General features: G+C 37.8%; 1 protein-coding gene across 7 annotated transcripts in view; it reads right to left on the reverse strand.

Annotated features, from left to right (window-relative positions):
* WDPCP (WD repeat containing planar cell polarity effector) overlaps nt 1-14839 on the reverse strand; it is a 156115-nt gene that overhangs the window by 73552 nt on the left and 67724 nt on the right. For all 7 annotated transcript variants that reach the window (XR_010070219.1, XM_063328350.1, XM_063328347.1 and 4 more), the window contains 3 exons: nt 14230-14363; nt 9595-9786; nt 280-889 (listed from right to left, as the gene is read on the reverse strand). Coding sequence is in view for 6 of the 7 variants with exons in the window: in XM_063328350.1 (XP_063184420.1) it covers nt 280-889; nt 9595-9786; nt 14230-14363 (936 nt within the window). In the remaining variant the exon portion in view is untranslated. The remainder of the gene's footprint in view (nt 1-279; nt 890-9594; nt 9787-14229; nt 14364-14839) is intronic.

A 14839-nucleotide genomic window follows, 5' to 3' on the forward strand; every position in this document is an offset into this window, starting at 1 on the left:
ATGCTTTATTAGGGTAGCAGGGAACATAATGGAACTCTGATCCAACAACAGATCAGTGTCCTATTCTGTCAGACCTCATACGAAAAGATACTAAGTAATTGTGAAACATAATTAACTCCTTGGTTCACATCTTCACTTATCATTGGGACTATGTGTTTTTAAGGCTATGGTCCCATATATCTAAAATGAGGCTGTTGCTTTCAAATTACAAAAAAAACTTGTGAGGTACAGATGTTTCCTTGAGAGCTCAGGGTTCAATAGATGCGCTCAGTAACTTACTAAGTTTAAAGTGAAGTACTCCTAGGGGTCCTTTGTCGAATCTAACCAACAAAAGATCATGAATATCTGAGCTCTCAGCGCTGGCAGATGCAACTTCAGGAGCAGCCCACTGGATCTGGATGAGGCTGCTAGGCACGTCAAAGTGTTTACCGAATTGCAGAGTTGCCTCAGGTGAATAGTCTTGTGCCAAGAGCTGAATTTTAATTGGGGACAGTGCCGTGTCAAAAAGTTGCAGCTCCCCTTGAGAGCTGCCAGCCACAAATATGGCTCCAGAAGGGTGGTAGGTTATTGAAACAGGCAGCAGCTCTGCTTGAGCTAACAGAGTTGCTTGGTTGTAGGCTTCATACAGAATTATTGAGGAATCTTCACAACCCAGGACTAGTTTGTCTTCTGTAGCGTCTCTGCAACAGCTGATGGCCTTGGAGCGTAGTGGTATTCGGGTGACGGCCGCACACTGAATTTTGTTCCTAACACACTTGTAGACGCAGCTGTCAGCCATGGGCTCTTTGTCTGCAGAGACGGAGTGCTCTACTGTGTAAACCTGATAAGGCTGATTAGTGCTGAACCTAGCATCGAGTGGATCCCATTCGGTACGGACATAACTCAGAACCTGAAAAAAAATCCAAAACGTTTTGGTCGTCATTTGGAACAATTCGTTCTTACTTTGATGATTTAAAAAGCAGACTACTGCAAATGTGTTTTCTTATGGGTCAGTAAGCTAAAAAAATATGCATTTTAGAAATGGAATTGTAAAATCTACTTGTTTAGCTTTGAAAAGCTTAATTCCTTTGATTAAAAAACCCTGCAATACAGTTTGAGACATATTTGTTTGTCCAGAGTATATAACAAGTTAGTGAAATAGAAGACAAAAGAGGGGATGGTCCTAGCAGTGTTGGTAAGAGGAGAAATGAGCAGCTGACAGACATAAAAGAATAACTGATTATTCACAAGTGAGGTGGGGGAGAAATCCCCAAATTTCTGGGAAAATTTATAATAGATTACTCTGAGCATCACACCTAGAGTATTTTTGATCATTTGCTGTGGGCCATGGTAACAGAAAATATTACACTGTAGTGGTAGAAACAACGGCATGTTTAAACAATGTGTAGTATACATTGCCAAATGAGTAGGTGGTAGATGTTCTTTGGTACCATATAGCTTTAGAGGTAGAATAAATGAATTTGTGACAGCAGAAAAGGGGGACCACTTTAGGGGTACTTCTTCCAGTTGAATGAACTGGAAGAAGAACACAAAAGCAGAATATGATACAAAGCCAGCAGCTGGCACAGAGCAAGAATTTCTAGTGTGGAAACATGGGAAATACCATAAAGTGATGGAGGCAACTGTGGAGTTCAATGAAGATTCATGTCCTACAGTATGTGGGTTTGAGCAAGACTATCATACAGGACTCAAGCAGGAAAAGTGTGGGAGAAGTACCAGCTGTAAAAAAAGTTCCAAATCGGCTTCTGAAAAGCTATTTCTCTGAAAGAGAGAGAAAATTAATGTCTCTAGAAGAATGAGAGTAGTAGAAGTCAGTCAGAAACTTGCTGGTGTTTGTTCATGCAGAAATAAAGAATGAAAGGAAAATGTCAAACTGAGCCAAACCCCACCCTCAGGTATACCCATAGCATTCTTCACACCGTAAACTAAAGCTGCTGACCTGCCACTGATTTTGGAAGCCCCTTCTTTTGAGTCCAGATGGTATGCAAGTACCATTTATACAGAAAGGGGTAACAAATGTGATTAAAAGGCGGAGAGAGGGTGAGGGAGGAAGTTTGGAAATTTCAGGTTGAAAACAGAAATGTACACATAATGTTAAAGCAGTTTCAAGTTGATTTCCCCAGATCACACGACCAACTGAACGTATAATTTAGCCTTTCATCCTGCAAAGCAGGAGAATAAGAAATTAAGATTATTTTTTTTTTGGCATACCACCCATTACTTCAGAAGCAACTGATGAATTTATAAACAAGTTATTCGGGATGTTGATCAGACTGATTAGGATGTTTTGTTCAGACAGTTTATTTATTTTGTCAGCAAAAGGGCTTCTCATTGAAAAGAGAGAAAAAAGGGTTACTGCAATTCCGTGGAGCTGCTGATTAATACAAAAGCCTTAGCTAGTTTAAGGTGAGTAGTTATGAGCATATAACTGTTTAACACAAAAGTATGTTTTTGTGTTAAATGCCTCCAACTTGTGAAAACCAGGTAAACTGCTTTCAATGAAGAGTAGTGATCAATGAAAATACATACCAAAAAGAGGAAATAAAAGATTAAATTACTCATGTACTCTGAAAAACTTTTTCTCTTCTCCACCATTCCCTCACCAATGACTTAGCCTCTGCAACTAGTCACTTACACCCACAAAATGTGAAGTTGGCTGCTGTGGAGATGTTAGAACTGCTGAGATGTGTAGCTTATTAAGGTGTTAAATTGCAAAGCAAGGAAACCCTTAAAAGAGGTTATTGTGGACAAAGGATTACTGTGACCACAGAGCTCTGTAACCCCAAATAAAGGCAAGGTGAAGTGTTATTATTTGTTCTGCAGGTTTCCCTAAGAGTGTATATAGAGACGCAGGTAGCTGCCTTTCAAATATGTGAAACAGAAATCTTGCCCAAGCAAGTCTTCAAAGCTTCCATAACTTCAGTGAAATGAGCCTTGAGGCCCTCTGGGACTCAGGTTTCTGTCTTCCCGTGGCAGGTTTCAATGCACTGTGTTATTCATCTACATATTTTGATCCAAAACCAGCGTTCCTCTCTGGACATCTCCTCATAAGCTACAAGAAAAGTCATGAAGAGCCACACAATAATCAAGCCTATGAGAGATGAAAGACTGAAGAATGAAGTTTAAGACAATAGAGAAGAAAACAGGTGAAAAATATATTTTAGAACTCCATAGGAGTGACTGCTGGAAAACAGCAATGGAAATAGTCACTGTAAAGTAAACGTTGCCATCTGATCATTTGAGACTCAGCAATCAAATTAATAATTAATAATTTTGTTCCAATTAATAATTTTGTTCCGCCTTGTTAGAGCAGAATTGGGACAAAATGTTGCTCACCACTTCAAATTTAAAAGAAAGCACAGTCTTATATTTTGGAAGGCTAATTTAATGAGCCTTGAGATGAGAAGTTTCCTAGCTTCACATAATTTTGAGAGCAGATCCTTGAAATGAAGTCTAGGGTAGGGCTGGTTGCTGCATAGAACCCAGTTCTAAACTAGGGGAAAGTTCCTGCGAGGAGAGAAAGACCATTTGCTGCATTTCAAAACAGAAGTTATGACATAATGTTTAAACAAATGAGGCTTAAAGGAAACTTTTGTAGACACTGCTGTTCACATTCTGGCTGAAAACAAGAGAAACATTTCTCCTTAGATTGGAACAGATAAGCTGCTTCTCATGCATCAGTGGCCTCATGTGCCTCTTGGAGGAAGAGTACCAAGCCGAGAGACCTCTTTGTTCTGGTTTCCAACTTTGCTGAATGTAACTGGTATTTGGCACTCTGAAGGGGAAAAAAATGGATATTCTCTTTCATCTGAGAGGGAAGATTTGAGTTTCTCTGTCAGAAGTGACTTTTATTATTAATTCTTCATGCCACTAACCAGAAAACAAAAGCAGAGAGAGATACAGCTACAAAACCATATGAATAAGGCTAAGATAATGCTTTTGAAAAATAAGAAGTCTAACAATCAAAACATCTTTTTTTTTTTCCCAAGAAGATGGTATTCCATTACCCGCCAATTGTTTTTCTATCTGGTAAGTAGTGACATGCCAGTAAATGTAGTGCACATAGTGCTTTAGCAGTCCATTTAAGGGAAGCCGCTGGGATTCCTTCCTGGTGAGCCGTACTTCTGTAGAACCCTGAGGGGGAACATTAAAACAGCAACATATCTTGAAGCTAACCAAACATTTGTTTTGGGAATGGGAAGGCAAAAGCTGGACGAATTGCCCAGAAGTGGGTAGGACAACTGCAGGATTTGCAGAGGAGGGGACAGGGCAGCGGATCTAAAAAGACAGAGTTGTAATATCACATGGCGGAGTGTTCAATCCCATTCAACGTTAAGTGCTTTCCATAAATCCTGGAACTAAGCAGTTAGCCTTGAATCTGAAGGGAAGATTTCTGGAAGAACTTTGCACGAAGTAAAACCAATTACTTTCTGTAAAATAAATAAATAAAATTTTTAATAAAAAGTAAAAGTCCTTTTTAGTTTCGTGACATCTATGCTACAAAAATATAATAAATTTATTTAAATACTATCCACATAATTTATGCATATTTCCCTTACTAATGTGGCAATCATGCACCATTACTGCACTTTTATATTGTTTCCCCCTTGCAGTACTGGCCGACGCTCTGCACCCGCTAATCAGCAGAACGAGGGATACTAGACAGCTCAGGTTCTCAGATCCTAGAGTCAGAAATCGTAACAATCCAAGTAAAGGAATCTGTTAATCTTTGTAAATAAGGGGCCTGAATTATGCCAGCTGAAATATTTTCTTTCATTTTATGTTTGAAAGAAATATTAGACTAGCTCGTGTGGGCAGTATCACTCTTCTCAGTGCAAATCTTTGAACGCTTCGTATTGAAGTATTTTGCATAGAGTGCTGGGAAAGGATAAAGTCCACATATCAAAACAAATAAGAGTTTTAACCAGTAGTTCTTAAGCAGAAAATTGGCTTACCAGGCAGATAAAAAAAAGAAAACAAAAGAAACAGAGAAATAAGCTTGCTGTGACTGAATTGTGTGTCTTTCAGATGGGAAAAATGTTTGATTTATTTTATGGGTGTTAAAAAAATGCTTATTTAATTTCACACAGGGAGGCTCCAAATAACAACAAACACTTTAATTAGAAATGTAGAGTGGGAAGTGTAGTGCACACTAGAGTAAAATAGCTTTAAATACAGCACTGTGAAGATGGAAGAAAAAACACCACTCCTATTTTTAAACATTTCTAAAATAAAAATGCAAGGCTCCTACTCTAGGTTACTTATTTGCCTGCATTGTATTTACAGTCCCACATGCAATCTTAGATCTTCAGCCAACATTTATTCTTATTTTCTTTCAAAATTTATCATCATCATCTTTATCCCATATTATTCATTGAACTTTTAACCCAACGTGACATCAAGGATTTTGCATTCTTTGCTCTATGTGTGTGAGAGGTATTTCAGCTATTCAGTCACACACCGTAGACGGTTTTCTGAGTGCTACAGTGATTGTAGGAGAGTTCACTCCTAAAAGATCTGCTGTGTTTATTTCACGAGTTTGAGGCACAATGTGGAAGCAATGACTATTAAATATTGTCTCTTGGGAGAAAGAAAAATAATAATTCTCTCTCAGGCAAATTATTTTTTCCACAAGATTGAAATATAATTTCAGTCATTCACACTAGCACTAAATGGAGTGAAAATAAACATGGCAAAGACAAATGCAAAGTACTACAGTAACTAAGCCCTGGCATCATCACCTCCTGTTAATTTATGTTTGCAGAATAAAGTTCGTGTTGATTTTAACATGACTTTCTCTCAAAGCGTTTAATCCAAGGATGATTTCACATCAGATCCTATTTATTCATAGCAAATTGTTTGAAATGATTTCTGGAAGATTCCTCTTCTGGTTTTGAAATCAAAATACCAGCATTATCTCCACAGGGAGACAATTTAAATAACATCCTTGATTATTGGTACTTTAAGATAGAAGAAACAAACAAACCCCAAATAATTAAATAAATAAATTGGAGAATGGATGAGTTTACCAGAGGAAACCAATGCCTGCAAGAAAGCAGACAAAGGTGCAACAAACAGTCCTGCAGCAACACGAGTGGATGCACATAAACATATATTGCACACTGAAGCAAAGTCCTATGTTAAACAGAAAAGCACTTTTCCTTCTTCAGGGGAGGACTCCTCACCAAATCCTATAGCATTTAACATAGTAAACACTGATCTCAGGAAAAAAAAAATAACGACGGGAGTAAAAAAAGCCAAGATTTGCAAGGAAAGAGTAGTTTCTGTTTTTAGAAGAATAATGTCTACCTTTAGCCTTAATAGTAGCAAATGTTAAAACATAAAGCCACAGAGCACAGTTCCAATCACATTTACAGTGTATTTAAAATGTAAAATATATTTCCCCCATGAAGTTGAAAAGCTGCTTAAGTACACAATACCCCAAACACTGTATGTGCAATGGGAATCATCCCACTGCAGAACGCGTAGTTACAGGACAGCATCATGACGAGGGGTTGAGTTGCCTTGTCCCAAAGCTATTCTTGTCCCAATAAGCACTCTGCTGGTAGCCAGCAAATAGCACTTGGAAAATTCTTCCAGGGAGGAGGTAGTACCACCTAAGTGCCCCATTTCCCTTTGCTTTGCCACAGCAATGGGAGTGTCAGGAGCTGGCACCAAGGTTCTGCAGAATGGCTGTGGGCAGAACCCGTTCATTTCCTCAGACTTGGTTTACTTTTTCATAAAGCCAATATACCAAACAGCTCTTTATGGGCTAGACACTCAGCAAGTCCTATTTTTCTCTTAATTCTAGATAATAATGCTGTTTTATCCAAGCAATACTATTTTATAGTAGTAGTACTATTTTAATACATCTCTTTTTGATACACACTCCAAACAATCAGTTCATGCTTCTCATTCTTTTTCTATTGACAATAATGATTTACTGGGAGAAAATTGATATTATTGGTCAAATACGATAAATATGGATTTACTTTCATGCATAACAATAGCATGTTATGTTTTTATTCCAGGTCTATACCTGAAGAACACTACAAATGGTAAAGGAGCAGCAGCAAAGAGAGGCAAATAAGCATGCTTACAGATATACTGCGTTTTTGTGGTATTTGATCTAGAAAGTAACTGTTTAGAAGCCGTCTAGAAATGCTAACTACATTTTTGCTCATATTAAGCTATCAAATGACCCTCAGAAATTAAAGGTGTTAAGTTGAAGTTCCCCTCCAAGACTGTGCAAGTGGAAAATGTACATCATTAAATTGCAGATTTGGGGTTGATGCTGCTTCTAGAGCTGCTGGGTTACGGCATCCCCCAATCCATGCATGGGAATTTAACTACTGCCCATAAGGAGCGCTAGAGAAATCAAGAAAAAAAATCCCCAACAAACAGTACCACAGGTTACACATCGTGGATACACAGGGGAAGCCTATAGGTAGAGTGTCTTGAGCCTTACACAGCAGCCCACTCCACATCCAGGAGACTAGTACACCGAAAGACTAACTGGCAACCAGCAAGACAATTTGTTATCTATATATGACTAATTTTTCCATAGCCCTGGCGTAGTCCTTGATATTTTATTGACAAATACAGGAAAAGAAATTTCATCCAAAGATCTTAGAATTCAGACAGACAAGTACAGTCAAAGAATCAGAAAAGGGAAAGCAACTGAACAGTTAAATTTGTCAGTTTGGCGTTTAAAGATAATTTTCTTATATTTATATTACTATATGGGCTAAATTAAAAGGATTATGAGTTTAGGCCTAAAGGCTCAGTGAATGCTTATTATGATTATTGTGTTAAGCACCAGTGATGTGCTTGGGACTATACTAGACAGCCTCAGCCCTGAGCAATTTAGTCTAAACCAGAAAAGGATAAAACAAGGTGTATTGAAAAATGCAGAGCAATGCTGTAATTTGTAAATTTCCCTACAATATATAAAATGAAACGGCGAAAGCTTTAAACGGACAGGGTGGTTTCTGTGAATTTCTTAAAAGAAACAAGTCTCTCAAAAACGCCTCAGAAAAGAGAGATTGTAAACTGCTATGTTGGCATTAGGGAGTTTTCTGAAGACGTGGGAAGGAAAGAAAAGGCGTGGGAATGTCGCCGTCAGAACCTGGACGTACGGAAGTCATGGTAGAGAAACAAGGTCTGAAATGTTAGTAGGGTGAAGTTTCATAATATCAAACTGGCACAGGGACTAGGCTTAAAAAAACTTACAAAGAACAGAGGCAGGTTTTAGCTACCAGAGTAATTTTTATAAGCGATTGGGCATAGCTGCAGGGGGAATTGAGAACTGCAGGTGTGTATCCGGCAGAGGAGAGAGACGAGTCAAAGATGACCGCTAGTGGAGAGAGGTCAATTGAAAAGAAGCAAAGAAGGCAGAACTGGAGGTAATTTAAACTTAAATTCTGCAGTGACTAATGGCTGAAATAAGAAAGAAAAGCAGTCTCAACTACCTTTTCTCTTTTGCTTTCAATATATAGAAAATCCCAAGGGAAAAAAAACCTCACCGAAATTAATATTAGTTATCAAAGTAATAATTCTGAGACATTAAAACATTTACATCTTCCCTAATTAAAGAGAACAGGATGTTGTTTATAAGAGCAGCTTATTCTTAAAAGTGTTACTTAGGGTTTTTCCCTACAGGCAAATAGTCTGTAACAGCTACTCCAGAATAGCTATTCCACAGCTGATCCTCAAGTTTGTGCCCTTCTCCCACAGTCAGTGCCTTTTTAGTCCGTATCAGTAGTGTCTTAAGCTAAACTGAAAATAAAACTTCAAATACGGGAGCATCTATACAAGATGCTAGTCCAGAATAGCTTTTATATTTTAAATTCAGCCTCCAGTTCTCCTCAGAGTACTGCCCAGATAGCTTCATTTTTAAGTTTTTACCTAACATAAGAAACTGGATTCAGATATTCTTAAGTAGATGAAATAAAAATGAAAGAGATGAAATGGAAAGATCTGCCTAAAAAGGTAAGGTAAGGAAGCGCCAGGAAGAGGGTCAGCTTGTAGCCCTGTTCTAACTTGCAGCTTACGTTCCCGCCTGTAGATGGGGAATTTTGACTTTTTCTTTAAGAAAAAAATTGGTCCCTGATTTGATCAATACTTATAGCAACAATTTACACAGCATCTGGGTGTAGCTAAAATTTGATAATAAACCACTTAAAATAGACGAAAAATGCCTATCAGTTAACATCGCAGACAATATAAAACAATTGCATTAGACAAGCATGCACCAGCTACAGTTTCTAAGTCAGATTAGAGTTTGATAGTGGAACTCTGACACTCTTACTTTCAGTGTCAGCAGCTCCAAAGCTATGCCATTATAAAGACCTTACTTCCTTGCTACATTTCTCAGATTGCTAGTTTTGATGTGAAAATAGTAAACACACTAAATAAGGTGGTTTTTTTCATTAAATAACAAACCTTTGTTTTTAAGATTAGAATGGCTGATCTTCCTTTCTTATGTTTTTATCACATCTGTTCTTCATATCTACCTGAATATGCATTTCAGTTGAGCAGTTATTTCTTTAGCAAATCCGAAAAATCACATAACAAGAGAGTTCAGCACTTTACCTCCAATTTGCCATGTGCACAGCCTAATAGCAATAGGTTGGCTCTGTCCCTCTCACAGGAAATAGGAGACCAAGGCCATGCTCCATCACTAGTTGCTGACCACCAGCAAATGACCATATCTTGCATACAGTTAATTGCCAGGTGACGTTTCATCCTTCTACCTTCTGGTCCATGTATATCAATGTAAGATATCTGATGGAAGAAAAAAAATGCAGGAAACGTTTGAGGTGATAAAATAGCATAGTAGGAGCAATTGGGAGCATTTACTTTGGATGTGTGAAAGAGAATGTATATATATACACAGAGGACTGCGTACATATATCTTCATATAGGCTGTCTGTAAATGTAAAAAATATCTCCTCAGACAGAAAAAGACATGCTCACACTTTTATCTATGGGGAGGGGATTGGGAAGGAAAGGAATGTGAGTTAAGAAGGAATTTACTGCAATGACTCCAATCAATACCAAAATGTACAGTCATGGTTGCTTGACAGCATCGACCTACACATAGGATTTAAGCTTAGCCATATTAAATGACAAGTTCTGCAAAGCTGACCAGGGAGCTAAGGCTAGTGTTTAAGACATAATCAAATATTAAATATATTCTACAGTGTTTGAGCAAACATGTATCTTCCTTTTTCCTCCCTAAATTAAGGAATCCAGATACAAGCATCCGCTTTGCAAGAGAATATATACTTTTCTGCATAATGTGGATGAGCTACAGCATCATGCGTAAAGTTTATGCAGCTCCTGAGAATTGTGCCTCTTTCTCAGGAAGGATTTGTGGAATTTATTATTCAAACTCTGTTATTTTGGAGCATGGTTATTTGAAAACATGAGCAGTGCACCATCTGGGTGACACATGCCAAGGAAATATAGATTGCACCGCATTTCTGCTTAAGGAATTAATGGAAGGTTGATAGCTAGGGGAAAAAAAAACTATCTTGCCATTGCTGGTCAGCAATAATCGAACCACTTTCTGGGGATTAAGCGCATGGCTAAGCCTACTGGACCAGACACTAGCAAAGGGCAGGGGGTCTTCTTATCAGAGAAATGCTTCTGGAGCCAGTCTCACTACATGACAGATTGCTTTCATATTCCTGTCTGCAAGGCAACAAAGGATGGCAGTAATGCGATAATGCCAGAGTGCAATGGGTGTTAAGAACCCGTTGCATTTATGTATTGTATTTAGTAAATAATCAGGCTCATCCAAATTGTGATCTCACCACTCAACCAAGGCCATTAAAATCAAGGTTAATGCTTTAATAATCCTCTGCTGTTTTTTATATGGTCAAAAAGAACCCTTTTCTATTTGCATGGTCATAATATTATTGACCTCTTCATCCCCTGAATACACATCAAAAGGAACTGAAATCAAAGTAATTACCAATGTTGTTCTCTCGTGGTAAACATTTAACTCCTTGTACTGTCTCCTCCTTCAGTAAATTGAAATGGATTAAAAAAAGCACAGATGGGAAAAACTTGCAAAAGGTCAATATTTTCAGACTATCCTGTGTTTTACTTGTCAAAATACTCTTTAGAAGTGTAAAGATAAAACATACATAAAAGTTAACAGGTAGCTGATACTTGAATGAAAACTACATATAAATAGTTAATTTGGTGGCAACACATCTATTAGGATGGGAAAATGCAAATACTTCCACAGATATTAATTAGTGCTGTATTGCAGTGTTAACTGTTCACAACAATTTCACATGTAATAACAGCCACAAATCTTTTGTAAACCTCTACATCTTGCAATAGACATGGCACTCTCAAACATGGACTAATGCCAGTGAGAACAGACAAATGATAACAGTTGGTTTTATATTTTGCTGGTCTTCAAGACTGTAGCGATTCATACAATAAGTCTCCCTTTCTTTTTTTCAAAGTGTAAATAAAATCCAAGGTGGCGTCGTTTAGAAAGGAAGAGGATAAAGAAAATAATTCTTCCATTTAGGTATGTAATTGTGTAAAAAAACCCAACTTTTGGATAAATATCACACTGTGAGGAGGAAAGCACGGTTGACTTATTATTATTATTAATAACACTCTGGCAGCCCAGTACTGCCTAGAGTTCCCTGCCAATTTTGCCCACCATGAGGCTGGACAGTGAGCAATGTGAAGTTGCTTCTGTCCAGGTACCAAAGAAATTACAATGTAAATATGACAGAAATTTAATTATATCTTTACATATGACTGGAAGCAAGCATTTTTTTAGAAATGGGAATTTAAACCCAAATGCTACCTATATTTCTCAAGGCTACACCAAACGTCAGAGGCAGAGATGAAGGCTACACTCAAATTTTCTGAATCTTAGCTCCGTATTTTAATCCCGTGGTAGTTTTATACCAGAGCAAGCTACCTTTTAATTCAATTTCTCTTGGAAAAAAAAGCCAACACTAAGGAACTGTTTTTTCTAAAGCTGTATTGTTGCAAGTTTGCACATTTGCAATTGAGGACCATCTTTTGTTTCTTTTGTTACTACTGATAGTGACACTAGTGTTGACTGTGTCTGTGATCTTTTAGCTTTTGTAATTTTGACCAAAAGCAGCCATAAAGAACTCTAATTCAATGCAGAGAGCTGACATAATATTATTGCAGTAGTGAATAATACTTTCTGCTGGCTCACACTGGTGCAATTTTGAAGATAATAAAAATTATATTTAGCTGCCTAACTAGCAAGCTTCACACAAAAGAACATTCAATTAAAAAATGCAAATGCCTTTTTTTGGTTGGCAAGGAAATAATCCATAGTGATTCCCACTGATTTCAAGAGAAAGCAAAGTTAACATTGAACATGGAGGCGTTTCTAGAAGCTCCGCTGTGTCAGCAAAGAACTGAACATAACAAGCCTATTAACGAGTACAGCAGATATTTCTGGTTTCCTAGGGCAGAGAGAGTTTTCTATGCATTAGGCTTTCCTTCTTTCCCAAGTAAAAAAAGCCATAACCATGAGATCCAAAATGTGCCCAGCAATACCCAGAATGAAAATACATTTTCTAAACATAAATTAAGTAAGGAGCTATGGCCCTCACAATTAAATGATGAGGGCAGACTTCAGCTCACCATAGCTTCTTCATTAAAGTTTAGAGCTATTAAAAAAAAAACAACCCATACCACACACTACCCTTACCTCTAAAGCACAACCTTAACAAACGCCATAGGCCAGGCACAAGCACACATAATTTTCAAGTAAACTACGTATCAGCTCAGTTCCTGGTGAACAGTGAACTGTCTCAAATCCACGTTATAGAGGTTGGATCAATCTCGCAAACACAAGTCATTGCTGAAAAGAGGCCCTGAACTGAAACAGCCTGGAAAATGTATTAGATATTCATCCTAGCAGAAAGTATTTCTACCAAGCAAGTTAAAATGTAATATGGCAAAACTTAAATTAAACACATCCTTAAAAAGCTTGCCTTGCAGATGCAAACTCCCTTATGTGAGGAAGCAAATTACTGAGGGGTTGTCAAGGGGAAAATATTTACTAGTAGAAGATTGTTTTCCTTAATATTTATCCAGTCTGAAATAAACACAAAGTCTCCCTTTTGCTTACTACATCTTTCTACCTTTCTTGGGCACAGGCTTGTTTCTTCTTCATTCTTGCAGTGAATTGTATGCAGCCCCCTTCCTACTCTGCCTGTTCAAAATTAATTGCCTTTGGCTGATTATTTTTTCATGCTGTTGTAGCACCAAGCACTTCCACCTACGGTCAGCCACTGCCCTGATGTCAAAGAGCTGATGGTCGAAATAAGTTATGTCTACACAGCCCAATCCACCCAAGACGCGGTGTAATTCAGTTTGAGATGAGCTGGTTTCTACTGACATCCAAAGTGGCTATTTTAAAGCCAGTTCAGCTATCTCAAGACTACCTTTCAGCTACTGCCACACATAAAGGGCTGGAATAAAGGAGTATTTTGATCTTCACTGTGCACATAGTGAATTGAGATACAGAGGCACCAAGTCACTCGCCTAAGGTCACAAACATAGTTTGTCAGTGGCGAGAAACTCAGCTTCTATATCTTGAGTCCTAGCTCAGTGGCTTAATTGTAAAACCAACTCTCCCAACAACACGATTACTGTAACTAGAGGGAAAATTAAGATTTCTGCAAAGAATTATAACAGTCTTGGAGCTCAGACAGATGACTGAATTATCATAACTTTATGAGTTTGTGTATATCAGCTGAGCCATAGTAATTGACCACGCGTACATTTTTAGCCCACAGCAAACAAGAGGTAAAACACATTACCTTAAATCTTTTACACTGAGGTTTACCATTACAGATTTTGCTTCATGCTTGTTAGATGCTGAGAATGTGCAAAGGGTCAGTTACTGCTGCTCAACAGACACAAGGTAATCTGTTAAGCAGGGGTAACTCAACTGTGTGTCTGAGCCCTTAACCTAAGTACAGTAGAAAATTGGATCCCTCTTGGCACAGTATTTTATTCATTAACTCAGAATGCCATGTAATTTTTTTTTTACTTTTCAATAACTGCCATTTTTGGAATTTGAGCTGTTCTGATCAGTTATATAAAGGTTTGCAACTTATACTGCTATAGGATATCAGCAAGCACCAGTGATTCACAATGTAAAGCTACTGCAGTATTTACAGTCACCATTGACAGCTATACCTTAAAGTCCAAACAAGAGAGTTTTTCCAGTCTTTTGTTTACATCAGGAGAATCCATCTTCTTTGTAAACTGAATAAAGCAGAGTTGGTTATGGTCCTCAAATGACAAGATGATGAAATTGTCTGTAAGAACAGCTGAAAAACCAAATAAAAATTGTCACCACTGTAATACCTGTTTCTAGTAACAAAACACATTACTGAACCCTCCGCTGAGACGTTGCAAAAAGCAATTTTTTCAAGACAGTGTCTTAAATATTACACTGAAGCCTCTGTAATCTCCTAAAAGACATCAATGCGTCATCCTGCCAGGACCTTCTTGGAAATGAGAAATAAAGCCTAGGGAGTACTCTGATTACATAAACCTGAATAAATTATCTCATACCAAGTTACCACTACATTCAAATACATGTTTTATGCCCTTCCACATTCATTTTCATCTCCGATCAATCTTCAATTTTATTTTTTTTTCTTATGGTAACATCCACCAGTATTTCAGAAATGCACCTAGTACAGCATTGCTCGTGTTAAAGATGATAAACGCCAATTAGTACTTGAGGCGTATCTGGTGTTTTGACATTGTAAGGTTCCAGGTGCTGCTGCAGACACGAAGG

The sequence above is a fragment of the Chroicocephalus ridibundus genome, chromosome 3 (assembly GCF_963924245.1).
Source record: "Chroicocephalus ridibundus chromosome 3, bChrRid1.1, whole genome shotgun sequence".
NCBI classification, from domain to species: Eukaryota; Metazoa; Chordata; class Aves; order Charadriiformes; family Laridae; genus Chroicocephalus; species Chroicocephalus ridibundus.